Source organism: Vipera ursinii, assembly GCF_947247035.1.
Source record: "Vipera ursinii genome assembly, chromosome: 2".
Lineage (NCBI taxonomy): Eukaryota > Metazoa > Chordata > Lepidosauria > Squamata > Viperidae > Vipera > Vipera ursinii.
In genome coordinates, this window is record NC_139513.1 from 121486366 (window position 1) to 121501584 (window position 15219).

General features: G+C 37.0%; 1 protein-coding gene across 1 annotated transcript in view; it reads right to left on the reverse strand.

Annotated features, from left to right (window-relative positions):
• The window catches only part of TMEM104 (transmembrane protein 104), a 67029-nt gene that overhangs the window by 13978 nt on the left and 37832 nt on the right, over positions 1 to 15219 (reverse strand). Inside the window, exon 9 of the mRNA XM_083353139.1 lies at positions 1408 to 1501. Within this exon, the coding sequence (XP_083209265.1) occupies positions 1408 to 1501 (94 nt within the window). The remainder of the gene's footprint in view (positions 1 to 1407; positions 1502 to 15219) is intronic.

Genomic DNA, 15219 nt, shown 5'->3' on the forward strand with positions numbered 1-15219 from the left:
AAAATAAAAAATAATGTACATGTATGTCCTAAGCTTTTGACTTTGAAATTGGTTTCTGAACTTAGTTTATTCTTGAACCAAGAACAATGATGGAGTTTACTCATTTTGCTAAATCATGATTTGTTGAATACATCATAATACTTAGGGTCATATAGAAAGTGAAACCATAAACTATGATTTCTTAAATGAGTTCACACAACACACTATGACAAAATTAAACAAATCTCATTGTGCTCAACATGATGTATGAAGCCAGCTTTCCCTCTTAATGATGAAATGAACTTTTTTCTTTAGGGCTCAGATTTATTTCTTCATTGGGCTTCTATATTCAATTATTTAAATGTCTTCTTCTAGTGTTTAGAAAAAAAGTAATAAAACTCTTAATTTACCTTCTTACCTTTATGTGGTGTACAAAAAGTCAAATGTAGACTGATTTAGTTTTGTAACATAAAAGACTTTTTGGAGTCTGAAATATAATTGACATAAAACAGGGCTTTTCAACCGGTGGTACGTGCCCACGCCCACCCCAGTTACGCAAAGGCAAAAAACGTTGCGATGCGTCGCGATGTCACATGACGCAATCGAGTTTGATACCCGTGATCTAAAATATAAAATAGATGACAAGCAAAACTGGTTTTGATGATGTCCCATTGGAGGGAAGGAGGACATGACTGACTGAATAAGTGGTTATCCACTAGACCAGGGGTCGGCAACCTTGGCTCTTTTATGACTCGCGGACTTCAACTCCCAGAATTCTGGGAGTTGAAGTCCGCGAGTCATAAAAGAGCCAAGGTTGCCGACCCCTGCACTAGACCTTTGCTTCATAGCTGGTCTCAGTGGAAAAGTCTGCTGTGCATTCATACATATCCAGGCAGACAGTTGGGAACACCTTCTGAAGCAGCCAAACAAGCCTTGTACGTAAACATTGCTGCTTTAGTGTTTCAATACTAAAGAAAGGTTTTGCAAAGCATGTGTTTATGTGCTTTGCAAAATATCTCTTTTGAGTTCTTTGCAGTCCTTGTAGTGGCTGCTACTCATTCATTCTTTTTTCCTCCAAGCTGCTAAAATGCACAGCAATAACAATTATAGAAACAAAACTACTTAATTTTGTATCATGAATCGCTCTGGTTTTTAAGAATTATGCCCTGGTCAAAGGAGAATATTTACGTTGTACCCCATAGTACCCATTAAGCCATCATCACAACTGCAATGTAAGTGAAGCAATCACATACATTTTTGAAATAACAACACAGAACGGTATTCTTCCTCCCTCTTATCTTCCCACAGCTAGCCAAATCCAGTCCAGAGAGTTGAGGATATTCCAAAACAGATGTGGGAGACATATGGAATAAAGGGAAATCCTATATGGAAATAAGGACACAAAATACCTGTGACTAGTAGACTTACCTAACCACCTCATTAGTGATGTCATGATCTGAAGATATTTAGTTTTCTGCACATTAAAGAAGGTGAAAGGACCCAAAAGAAGAGTAAATACTGCCTGAAAGAAAAACAGTTGAGAAAAACAATGCAGATTAAAAACAGCTTCCTGGTAGAAGTATATAAACATCACTTTAGCAGTTATTATTCACTTAAAAAAATAATAAATTCGCTCAGTAAACAATTTACTTATTTTCTGATTAAGGTAGAGCCATAATACAAATAGGCTTCATCATACTTGCTGCAGCCAGTGGACAGTGCTACACATTGAGATAATCTATCTCAGATTATACTTAGTATCTTTTTAATTTTTTTTTCAAATTTCTCCTAGGAAGAAACAAACTTTGATATTTTTAGCAAGAGTCAAATTTATTCTAAAGTGGTTTATTAAACGTATATCATTAATAGTAAAATATGCCATATAGAATACATTATCAGAAAAAGTGATAAATAGCAAATAAAAATTCAGAATACACATTTATATAGGTGCAAAAACAGTCCAATAAATCACCCCTAACTTGTTTTTTGTCCTACTGAATATTCATGTTTTGTCATGTAGGATAGAAGAAAGTGAATGTGTGCATGAGCATGCATTTCATTTTCATTTGGAAAGATAACCCAGGTGTAGTCATATTTCTCCTTGTTGATTAAGATGTTGAAAAAATGTTGGGAGATTCAATTTCACTTCTTTTGAATATTTGTTTCAGGAACTCATCTCACAGCCACATTTTCAAAAACTGACAGTAGTGATGCACATACAATGTTGTCAAAATCAACACAATTTTATGGGATTATCAATAACCTGTTACCATTTCCTTTCAAGGGGCTCCCAAAGTGTTCAGAGGTATCTCTTAAATCACATCATAAACATTTTACAAGTTGTCTAGATTATTATTATTATATACACAACAATATGAAATTACAGCTCCCAATTCTTTAGCTGTTGTTGGCCTTCATAAGCATTGAGTTCTTCCCAAGTACCTGATGTATCAAAGTGGTATATGTGCAGATCCAAGTCATGTGGCTTTTTGTAATTAATACATAGAAATTTTGTCAATCTGCAGATTTACTAAGTGTTATCCAAGGCTTTTTCATACAGTATACCATCCACTGATAACCACTGTGACCACAGCGTTTATGCTACAGTCTTTCAACTTTGTGAAGTACTTTGTGATACTTTGTGAACTCCCAATCTTTGTCTTTTATTCTATTATCCCCTAGTATTGTCACATCAATTATCCACATAATAATTATCCATCCTTCTTCTTTTCAACCACACTTAAATCTGGTGTGTTAGATGCCAAGACTTTATTGGTTTGTATTTGGAAATTCCACAGTATTTTAATCTGCTCACTTTTAATTAAATTTTCCAACTATATCTTCCCACTAATTTTTCATTACTGGTCATGATAATTTTTACAGATGTTCTAATGAATTGTTTTGGTGAGTATGCCAGGTTTTATCTTTTCCACTTTCCCCTCCATCTTTTTAAGAAATTGTCCGTATAATGCTTTTTCCTTGCCGGCATTCTATTCACGTATTATTTTGGTATTCAAGTTTTTCTGTACACTCAGTAAGTTCCAATTTTTAACTTGCACCAGTCTCCTTTTTTTACTGTCTTTTACATAACCAGCCAATGCAGGCTTCAGTTTGTTTGACCTAAGGTAACCCTCTGCTTCTATTTTTGCAGGGCAGGTATAATCTATCATTATCACTACAGGGATGTAATATATAACAAATAGGCATCAGTTTTCTTGTTTTTCAATCCAAACTGTCCAGTTCAGGTTGTGTCCAGTTAATAATTCCAACTGTGTGTCATATCACAGGTTTGGCCCAGGTATTGATAGCTTTGATGGTGTTTCCATCATTCAATTTTGTCTTACAAATTTCCTCATTCTTTGGATGTATTATTTATTAATCACTTTTTATTTTTTTTTATCAATACTTGATGTTATCCAACTGTAAAATCCCCAGATACTGTTTAGATATAATTGTTACTATTGTTAGTTAGCCTTAAACTAATGATATTAAAATTCTAAATTTATTATATAAAAATATAAAATTAATTTTATAACTCATCTTGAAAATTTTTGAAATACCAATAAAACATTGGGTGCTATTAATTCTGCACCTCTTGTCTATTTAAATTATGTAGCCAAGTAGGCTGGGAAAGAATATTCTGTTCCATACAATCTATTCTGTGGCAAGCCTGTCCTTGTTGCAAATAAAAGACAAGGTGCAATTCTATGTTGTGTCTAGGGAATAAGGCAAGCGCATTATCCTGCCAGATTAGTATATTTATGCATAAATGTGAATGCAATGGTGGTGGTATCCTCATTGATGGCATGTATGAGTATATGCAGACAGTACTGTGCTGCTGGCTGAGAACCTGCATAATTTGGCTGAGAACGTACATGAAAAGGAATAGCCTGGTGTATGGGTACATTGTATTCAGCAATTAATAATAAAAGAACTTTAATATTGTTTAATACCTCACGTTTGGTTGCTATTATCCATAATTCAAAAGATGAATTCTCTAGAAATATTGCCCCAATTTTCCTGGATTTCACATTATAACAGTCCTTGTGTGCCTCTGAAGAAAACCATTTAATCAACTCTGCTTGGAATGGAAGGGAAAGCCAACAGAGGAAAAGAATATTTAGTGGTGGCGGGATATGCCTGAAGTTTAGTAAGGTGAACAGCATCTCAATCTCCAGCAACGCTGGAATATCATCTAAGCAGCGGCACAATCTACATTCGGAGTGACTGGACATTGCTTTGTGTATCAATGGCTGCAAGAACGTATGTATTTTCATTAGATCACCTTTACTGTCTTTCTTCAAAGATTTCAGGACATGGTTTAAAGTTAAAAATAACTCATTTCTGAACTCATTATGAAGAAATAAAGAAATTAAACAGTACAGAGTATTAAACAAAGGTTACAATAGCATTTTTATTGTATTTTCCACTAGTCTTTATCTTTCAGCTGGATACTCAACAAACCATAATAAACACTTCAACATGACTAATGTATAAACAACGCAGGTAGCTAATATCACAAGCATTTGCAAAATACAAAGGAAATATAAAATTCATGAATTCTGATACCCTTTTGCTACAGGTAAGATCTACTCTTCTATTATACCAATGATCATATGATCGTACCAGCTAATTTATAATCAAATAAAAACAAAACCCACTTCCATCATTTGATCAGTTTTGCAGACATACATACTGAGATCAGACATCTGATGAAGACCCGGAACTATTCAAGGGAGCCCATTGGGCTACACTTATGATATAAAACTTCTTGTCGCTCATGTCCATCAGCAACAACAACAACAAAAATACAGGAAAGGAGAAAGCATGTTCTTTTGATGTAAGCCTGCTTTATAGGAATTTTGTAAACATACCTAAAGACTTCTAGATGTTCTCACTTTCATTAAGTGAAATGATAATATTCTTCATCTACAATATACAAGTTAAATTATCTTTCAGGAGCACTGTAGAGTCCACAAATGTTTTCAAACTACAACTCTAATCCTTTGACAGCTCAAAGAAACTGAACATAAAAACAAAAATAAGTTACTTCTTTGACAGTGAATTCTAATCAGAGTGGGATGCTTTAGTAATTCCCTGTGGAGACAAAATTTCCTACCTCTACCATTCTTAATCTGAGTAACTCTCAATGAGTTGTCTCTACAACTAGAGCCAAGAATAAGAAACCAGGAGGAGGCCAAACAATATAGTCCTCACTTACCAATTGTCTTGTTCAGCAACTATTCCAACTTATACCAATGCTGAAAAAGATTTATGACTGGTCTTCAAATTTATGGCCACCCAGAGGTCACATGATCGCAATTCAGGCACTTTGCAACTAACTTGATTGACAATGGTCACAGTGTCCTCCGGTTATATGACTGCCATTTATGACCCTCACAACTGGCTTCCAACAAAATAAATTATTTACTTCTAGCAATAAATCACAAGTTGCAGTCATGTGACATCACACTAAACAACTATTTAGTGTGATGTCACATGACTGCAACTTGCAACTAATTGATTTGTTTAACTGAAGTGGAATTATGTCATATGTTGGACATGGCCACTTGATATTTTTCTTAAGGACCATTTCATTAAGAGTTGTCAATCCCAACTGAAGCATCAACCCTCTCAGGTAACTTCCTAGACAGGATACGTAATTAGAAGAACTAATTCTACTTTATTGTAAGGCTAACTTAAATGAATTGGCAAGTCTGAAAGTACCAATTTCCCACCACCACTTTTAACTGTTTTTTATCCATCTGGGCAGGTCCTTCCTAAGTTTCTTTCTCTGAGTGTTAAGCCACTGGGGGCTCCTACTTCTCTTATCTGATTGCTTCTTAGGCAGCATCTCTATCCTCATTCCCCAAGGTCATCCACACATTCAATTACATCCAGCAAAGATTACCTGTACATTTATTGTGGAATGCAAACTAAACATTTTGAGTTAACAATATAACCATTTATGTTGGTAAGGCATAAAGGGATTCAAATATGTGAACAATCGGTCCTCTGTATGGATGCCACTTCCAGAAGTCTATTCTGGGCCTGGGCAACAAAAAATTAGCTACCGGTTCTGCCGAAGTGGTGCAAACCAGGTGAATCCCACCACTGTGGTAAATTAATGCTGAGCCATACTATGAGCAGTTATGCTGCCTGTAAAATTTTAGAAAGCTTTCTCTTTTAAATATTTGATCTACAAAAATTATCTGAAGTGTCCTGAAACTTCATATTACAATGAAGATAAAAAAATCATGATTCATAGCCACACTAAGTAAGCATAAAGCTTGTATCAGTGCCAAAAGGAGAATAGCTATCTTCTGTGTCTAGAAATTATAATTCAGGTCCCTGTTCAATTTTCTTAGGAAAACAGGATTGGACTGCTAATACAATCCTCACTGGGGGAAAAAAAGATTAGCCCATAGATCAAAAAGAGGTGAAACAAAGAGACAGACAAGGGATGTGGTTAATTAAAGAACAGGTGTTCTCAGCAAATTGGGACACACCAAAATCAACCAGCAAAATCTGCAACTTGCTTCAGCTCCATAAAGTATAGAAAATTGCTATAAATTTTTTTAAAAAACACTAGAAACCTACATTTGAGCATATCAACTGTTACTTAAAGACACAAAGGTCTTTCTCACTAACCTAGGTTAGACTGGCATTTTGTCAGCAAGCTGGAGAAAAGAGTGCTGTCTGTTTTATTGCTATAAGAATTTTTGAAGTAAACCCATTTTCACACTGGAAATTTATATTACTTTTGCATGGTTATTAATTCTGAAGCAAACTTCACCATTAATTAGCATACAATCATATCTTCAAATAGTGCTTTCTCCTAAAGGGTTCTACCACTAAGTTCATTACCAGAATGCATAGACACAAATCATTGCACCTGAATTATGAATTTTGTTTGATAGTCCCCTTTATTAAGAAAGAATATTTTGTTCTTCATGCATTTTAAATTAAGCTAAAAGTTTAAAGGAATAAAATGTTTGATGAATGTGAGTACAAATAACAAATCCTTACTCTTGTGTCACACCAGTAAGCATGAATGAATGAATAAGCCTTATCTGAGAGAGGTAAGAGAATGTACTTGATGCTGGAAAAATAATGCCTAAACTTTTTATACACAAAGGTTTCATACAGGTTCTATTAAAAAGCCCAAAGGGATTATGTATAATAGTCAGCAGCCAACAAAACAAAACAAAACAAAACAATCCATACAAGGAACTAAACAACACATCAAACTCTTTAATCCATGATATTTAAGAATAAATCCTTAGTAATTAATTAAAATATTTCTAGTGGATATAACTATTAATTGTGCAATGAAGCATATTATCTCCCAAACAGAAAAATCAGTATAAAGGAATTAGAAATAGATTTGTACCATATTTTGTACCATATTTTGTTTATGTTCTCTCCTTCCCTCTCTCCTTCCCTTTCTCTTTAAAACAGAGCCATTGCCCAACTTCCATTTATGATTAATCTAAAGCTGTCAACACTAGCAGAAACCAATCCAGGATATTACCACCTACTCTAAAAAAATGTGTGACATATGATGCTTGTAGGTGCACATATACTGTATATCTGCAAGGAGCCACAGTCTAAAAAAGAACAGAGCAATGAGCAAATCCACCCCAATTACTAATAATTAAAAGTTAATTACCCGTAAAATAAGAGTACTCCATTTAGAAAATTAATTCCTTCCTCTCCCATTCTCTCCTATACATAAGCCAGCCTCTTTATAGAGGAACAAACATACAGCTAATCCTCAACTCACAACCACAATTGGGATGGAATTGCTGTCACTAAGCGATGCGGACATAAAGCGTGACTGCTTTGTTAGAGAAAGCAATTCAGATAGCCCTGTTTGCCATCTTTAAGTGAATGCCTTGGTTGTTAGGTGAGGCAACTGTTTCCTGCTCGGGAAACTGATAGGAAGTTGCAAATCCCAGACAGGATGGATGGAGAAGGAAGTGAGGAAGTACCTGGGAGAACCTTAGAACTGCTTGGATTTTCAGCCCTAGAGTAGAGAAGCTTCTGAAGCCTCCCCACTCTGGGGCTGAAAGTTGTCTGTGTCGATATTCAAGCAGGATTATCTAGGCTTATGTTTTTCAGATTCCTGGCTCAAGAGATTATCATGTAATTTATTCTGTGCCTAGGTTGAATCCAGAAAATGCAGCCTGATTTTCAGTACTATTGCAACTGTTAATTGCACAGAATCAATTAACTCTTGTTGCTCTTATGCCCTGGACAAGAATATACTAATATTTCTTTGATACATAATCAAAGATGGAAGACACACAGGCAACATGCATTTGGAAGACTTCTTCTAATAAGGGCCTCAGAACAAAAGTGACAAACCGTCTGAAAATGTGAGCTTGGGGTTTTTTCTCTTTCATCCTAAGGATAAGAACCTTACTACCAGGACTCTTTAAAATCTTACAGCATTCTATAGAGAAGGCAATAAGATTTTGTGGTATTCAGTGGGATGCTTAGAAGAGCAGATAACAGCAAGGAGAGGGCAATAAATGTATGTGTCGGAAGTATGAACATCTGATGCATGACATCAAGCCAATTATCTACATCCTGTTAAGGGATCCCCAATCCCCCCGGGACCCACTACCAGCCCTTGAGCTTTTGGGAACTGGACCATGGAAGTGTGTGTGTGTGTGTGTGTGTGTGTGTGTGTGTGTGCATCCCCACTTGTGTGGGCACAAGCGGATGCACTCGCCACGCACATGGAACCATCCCTTATTCCCCCCCCCCACATACACACCAGTCTGCAAAGCTGAAAAGTCTGGGGAATTCTGTCCTATTAGGATGAGCCACAGATCAAGTGCAAGAAAGGAATGGGAAAAATGTGAGCAACTAAAATATGGTATAAAAATACAATTTAAAAACATGACGGGATAGAATATAGGAAATAAAAATGCAAATCAGGAGGCAGAGCACCTGAACTGAAGTGAGGAAATTAAAAATGGATTCTTTAGAAATTGTATCAACAGGCTGGATGCACAGCCAATGTCTGTTTCGTAACCTCATAAGCTGAATCAATAAAAATGAAAAGAAAAGAAGCAATTAAATCTAACACTATTAGATAAGATAGATAGATGGACACACAAAGACACAAACATATAATGAGCCAGAACAGACAAATCTTCATAATTGGAATGCATTAATTTACTGATGGTTTACAACAAGTGATTCAAAAGAGACATTCACATCAGACTAAACAAGACAAGTGACAACAAGGAACGTATTTTATTGTCCCTTAAGGAAATTATTTTCAAATCAGATCAAACAAGGCAGTTATTATCATATAGGGCTAAGCTCCTCTGGTCAGTATAAACTGTTTCATTTCCTCTGTTATTTATTGATGCTTTATTCTTTTCCACCATCTCTCTACCTTTTATTCTTTATGCAACTGTTTATTCTGCTACTTTTAAGTATTATTATAACTACCAAAAAAAAAGAAGGGGAGGGGGAACTCTTCAGATGATGCTGAACCTCCTCTCCCACCCAACAACAACGAGAGAGAGAGAGAGAGAGAGAGAGAGAGAGAGAGAGAGAGAGAGAGGGAGAGGGAGAGGGAGAGGGAGAGGGAGAGGGAGAGGGAGGGAGGGAGAGAGAGAGAGAGAGAGAGAGAGAGAGAGAGAGAGAGAGAGAGAGAGAGAGAGAGAGAGGGAGAGGGAGAGAGAGAGAGAGCAGTCTGAGCCTCTGTGGACAATACTGCGGGACTTTAGGAGTTGTAATCCTGCAGTGTAAAAAAAGACACAGATTCCTGGTCCTGAAAGACAGACACTGCTCAAAGGCTTCTGGGAGAATCAGCAAAATGCTGGGCACTCACTAGAGAAGTCATTTGAACCAAGATTCCTGACCTGTACATTTCTGGGCACAGATTTGTAAGCAGCTTGATAAGGAGAATGTGAGCTATAGGTACAAAATCAGCTGGGTGACCTTGGGCCAGACTTTCTCTCATCCCTAGGAAGGAGATAATGGCAAACTACTTCTGACAAACTTTGCTAAGAGAACTGCAGGGTCTTTTCCGGACAGTCCTCAAAAATTAGACTTGACTGAAGAACAACAACAACAACAACAAAAGGGTGGGGGGAAGGAAGGGAAGGGAAGAATGCTGACAGGCTTTTTTGTAAGCCTATTTTATGATAACTTAATTGTTTTAGGACAAATAAGAACTGTCCTTATCCAAAGTTAAGGAATTCCAGTACAACAGCATAATGAAGGTGTGAATTACTAATAGATGTGAATCTATTCCTTAGGTTGAAAAAAGTAGGTTTCAAAGAGGCATTGATGTTCCTAATAAACTGAAAAGACACTATTTCTCAGAAAGTTAACGCAAAGACATAGGATCCTACCACATATAGGACAAAATGGTAATGAACAGCAAGCTTGCAGTTTAGAATGTAGACATGCTTCCACTGTTACTTTCCACAATCAAATTGGGGGGGGGGGGGAAAGACTGCCAATTTCCCAAGATGATTGCTACTTAATTTTTTATTACCAGACTATTTATGGTGCTGTATCAGGAATCACTTTGGCACCATACTCCTTATATTTTTACTATTCTAAATGTAAATATATCATGGTAGAGAAGAAAGGAAAGCAGAAATAATAAGGAAAAAGGGTAAGAATGTGGCAATAATACAGGTAGATCTCGACTTACAACTGGTTGCCTAGGTCGATTCAAAGTTCTGACTGACCTACGCTGATGGGACTTATGTCCCAAATTCAAAGTACCAATGTTGCAACACGCAGTAGTCACGTGACTACACATTTCAGGTGCTCAGCAGTGGGGCCACACTTATAGCTATTTGCAGTGTCTTGTGGTCACTTGATTGCATTTTGAGATGATTTTGGCAAAACCCAGCATTTATTTCTGGTTTTCAGCAAAATCGCACCCATAGCAGGCCACTGGTTTGCTTAATAACTACAGCTTTCACTTAATTACAACGGCATTTGCTTTACAACTGCCACAAAAAAGATAAGAAAATCAGGTTAGTTACATGACCGACTCACTTTATGTTCGCAACAAGTTACGACATGATGAGCAGGCTCCATTATGATCCTAACTCGAAACCTATCTGTATTATATACCATGGAATTGCTCTGCAATAAAGTTGCCAAAATAATGAACAAAAGTATGTAACAATTGTATGTAACAATTAAATGTAGAAATTGTTTCTAGTACTTACATAATTGCCTAAGAAAATTGTGGGATAGGTTCTGAAGCATAAACAATTCAATGAAGGAGTGCAATAAAATATTACTATTAAATGAGACACCCCCCAAAAAAAAACATTCCTGAGAAATGGAGACTATAGTATAGTCAATTAGCAAAAAGTTCAAGCATATTTAAAGGGAGCAACATAGATGGATGGAAATCAGCCATACCCAAAATCAGCTAATTTGATTATTAGATCTAAGTGGTTTTTTTATTGAAGCAAAATTTATAGTTCTATCCTTCCACATTTCAATTGCTAAAATAAGTTCAGTTGCTTGTGAATGAAAATAAATACCATTATATTTTATTAAGTGAACTGAAAACGACAAAAACTTATCTGCAACTAAGGTAAATTTAAATAAGATAGAAAGGGTTTTGATAGATCCTTTCCTCATGGAGATGGAAAACTCAATACATACTCACACGTTTGTTGTTTTTAATATATTACTCAACTGTGAATTTTCTTCTTAAAAACAACTACACTATACCTACAATGGCTCTGTTCCCCCTGGTCCTAATTTACCAGAAGGAAACACAAAAATAGTTTTAGTTGAAGCTCTTTAGCAGTTATATCGATACAGAAATCTGCTACCAAGCATGCAGAATATATACAGCCCCAATCAAGACTTTTATATTTCTTCCAAAGGACATGCTCTAGAAAACTTAATACTATATAAAAAGATTGTTTCTTCTCACAAATCCTAACATATTCTTAAACTGCCAAATTCTAAAAATAATAATTCTCTGAATCTAATAAACTATAGTTTTGCATCAGTAAGCCTTCAATTGATATGTCCAGTTGCCATAGTATGGCTAGTATTTCTTCATATTTCATGACCTGTAAGTAATAAATCAAACTATGTAGTTTTGCTATGCATATTTTTTTTTCTTGCATTAAGTGTTCTGGCTATGGGGATTGGAAAGAACAAACCTATAAAAATCTCCCTATAAGACCATTCCAAAACCGTCTGATCCATAATGACAGCACAGACCATGCTTTAAATGAAAACACAATTTTGGGCCTTCAGGTACTTGTCAATTTCTGAATCGGGACAGATGCCCTCATCAATCTGCAGTTCCTTGCAGGCTCCTACAAAGTTAGTTCCACAGTTGGATCTAAACACTTCAACTGGGCCACTGTAGGCCTGGAACCTTCTTAGAGCATTGATGAAACAAGGTGTCCATAGATTCGATGACTTCAGACAGACAAGCACTTGCAGCATAACACCCTGAACTTAACAAATGTCGATAAGAAAGACAAAAAAGTCTGGATAGTGGACGTGGCAGTGCCTGGAAACAGCAGAATAGACGAGAAAGAACGGGAGAAGATAACAAAATACAAAGACCTGCAAATAGAAATAGGAAGACTGTGGCAAAGGCAAGCAAGGGTAGTACCAATAGCAATAGGCACCTTGGGTGCAATCCCAAAACAACTGGAGCACCACTTGAACACCACTGGCATTGACAAATTCGCCATTAGTCAATTGCAAAAGGCGGCCTTACTAGGAACTGCTTCCATCCTGCGACAATATCTGTTATACCATCAAACATCCACATCTGCCTATCGCAGATCCAAATCCAGTCTGAACATCTGGCTGACTGTGTGATGATCAATAACAACAACAACAACAATAAATGTCATACAATAGGCACCTACTGTACATACCAATATTTCAGATCATGCTTTTTATCAGTTTTTTTAAGGAACTTCCTGTTCTGTACCAGCCTACTACCGGCCCTGCAGATAAGGCAGGGACAACCCCTTTACAAGAAGGCAAGAGGCTGGAACTAAGCCTGCCAAATTTATGGACACAAAAGCAAACAGAGGAAAAACAAGACACGAACCATGAAACAGGAGCTATTCAAACGGTTGCCTTCAGCAAACCAGCCCTCCCACGCATTCCCCTTTTAAACAGTTCAGGGCGTGGCTTCTCTCTGCCTCCTTCCGAGGTGCCCCATTGCCTTCCTCTGTTTACTCCTGATTGACTGCCTCCTGCGTTGGGCGTCCTTGAACAGGGCCAGCTGTGGGTCATCTTCATCACACAGCTGGATCTGCGTCGTAACCAGGTGGGAGGGGCCTGGCTGAGGGCTCTCATCAGCAAGCTCTCCAACACCCTCAGCAACCTCTCCAACACCCCCCTCCTCCTCTGAATCGTCCGACCCAACTGCCGAACCCACAGGCTGACCCTGAATCACAACACTTCCATGTAGACATCCTAATCCAAAGTTGTTTAGGATCTTGCACGTTACTGCCAAACTTGGAATGCAATATAGTAACAAATTTATAGACACTAGCATTCTTTTAATGCCAATATTAGATAACAAGCTCTGCTATCTTGCTTTCCATTACCTGCAGTTTATGAATTCTTTATAAGGGCAATAGGAAAGCTCATTTTGGCTAAAGTTTCCCAAGTCCAAGAATGGGTATACCTGACACAGCAACCATAATCACTAAAGGGGGCTGCTTCCCAATATTGCCCTTGGGCTTCCAATGAATTGGATGGTTCTGTGAACACTCTAAGCTATATAACCATTCTTCATCTTATCAGAATTTAGTCTCAGATTACAGAACCTCATCTAGTCCCATATTCAGACAACTGGGTAGGATTTCCATAATCTCTCTTAATTCAGAAATAACAAAGAAATACAGCTACCAATAATTAGCATTCTAACATGTTCCTACCATCTATTGCCAAGCTTCATAACAATATTAAACTGCCACCTAAGTCTTGAAGGCAATGTAATGGAAGTATTGCATTAAAAAATGTATCCCTGTCTCTCTGACAAAAAATGTTCCATCAGGAAAACAAAACTAATTTGATCTCAAAATCAGATGATAATCTAGATTGAAGTTTTCAACAACTACAAATCCTACAAAAATATATGGAGCTAGACTGTGACCATTCTGTTAACTATTTCCTTTCCAAATCCCAAGAGATATAGCAAGGATATGTTACACAGTAAAGAGCTTCCATTACTTTATCCCAAACCACACAGTTGTTCAACCACAATTGTTCTATTGTCAGGACCCACCCCAATCCACATCTTAGGAAATAAGAACTCTTGGAGCCAGGTTTGTCCAAAAGAAAAGTTTACTAGGATGAGATCGGTTGTGGCAATACAAGACGGGATCTGACATTGAGTTACATTTCAATCCGATATAAAGCATTCCCGTTTCAGCCCCCTCCCCTCAATCCATTTGGTCAGGCTCACATCATTTACTTAGGTGTCAGGCCCTTCCGTGGGAAAGGGAAATCTTGTGTTTATTGTTATTACTTTTTCCTTTCAGTTGCAAATGGAGATGCAACCCAGATCTCTCTCTCCCCGTTCCCCACAGATCAAAAGCTTCCCTGGTCTTTCAAAACAGCCTGCTGCAATCTGAATAACCATCCTTCCCCCCCCCCCCTCGGAGAGATGGCAAAATCCCCAGAATAAGCACAATATTCTAACCATACAATTATGAAATGTGATATAAATGGATTCTGACATCTATTGTTAAACTATCTACATTCAACTGTCAGAAGCTTATAGATGAGTGCAGGAACTACACCCATAACACGAAAAAAATCTGCTTGGTTAGGGATTCATTTTTAGAGCATTTAAGAAATGTTAGCTTACAAAAAGCCCAGACCATTTTACAAATGTAAAAAACATGTTCTGCATTCTTTAATCACAATTTTTTAGTGCAGAATGCCAGACCCTACTAAGAAAATCGAAAGGGTGTGTAGTCGTGGGGGGAGGGGAATACCATAAAGAGACTATGTTTAGAGCCTGGCTCTAAATACTGAAAATTATTTTGGGGATTGAACAATGACATCTAACTAAAATAGCTAAAATTAGCAATTTCCCCCCAGATATTTTACAAAGATTAAGCTGGGAACATTTTCCAGAAACAAGAGGTCTGACAAAATTCTCAGGCTTATACTTGCGCCCATATAATACTTAATTCATAATATATGCTAAATTATATGAGCTTTCTACTGCAAAGCACC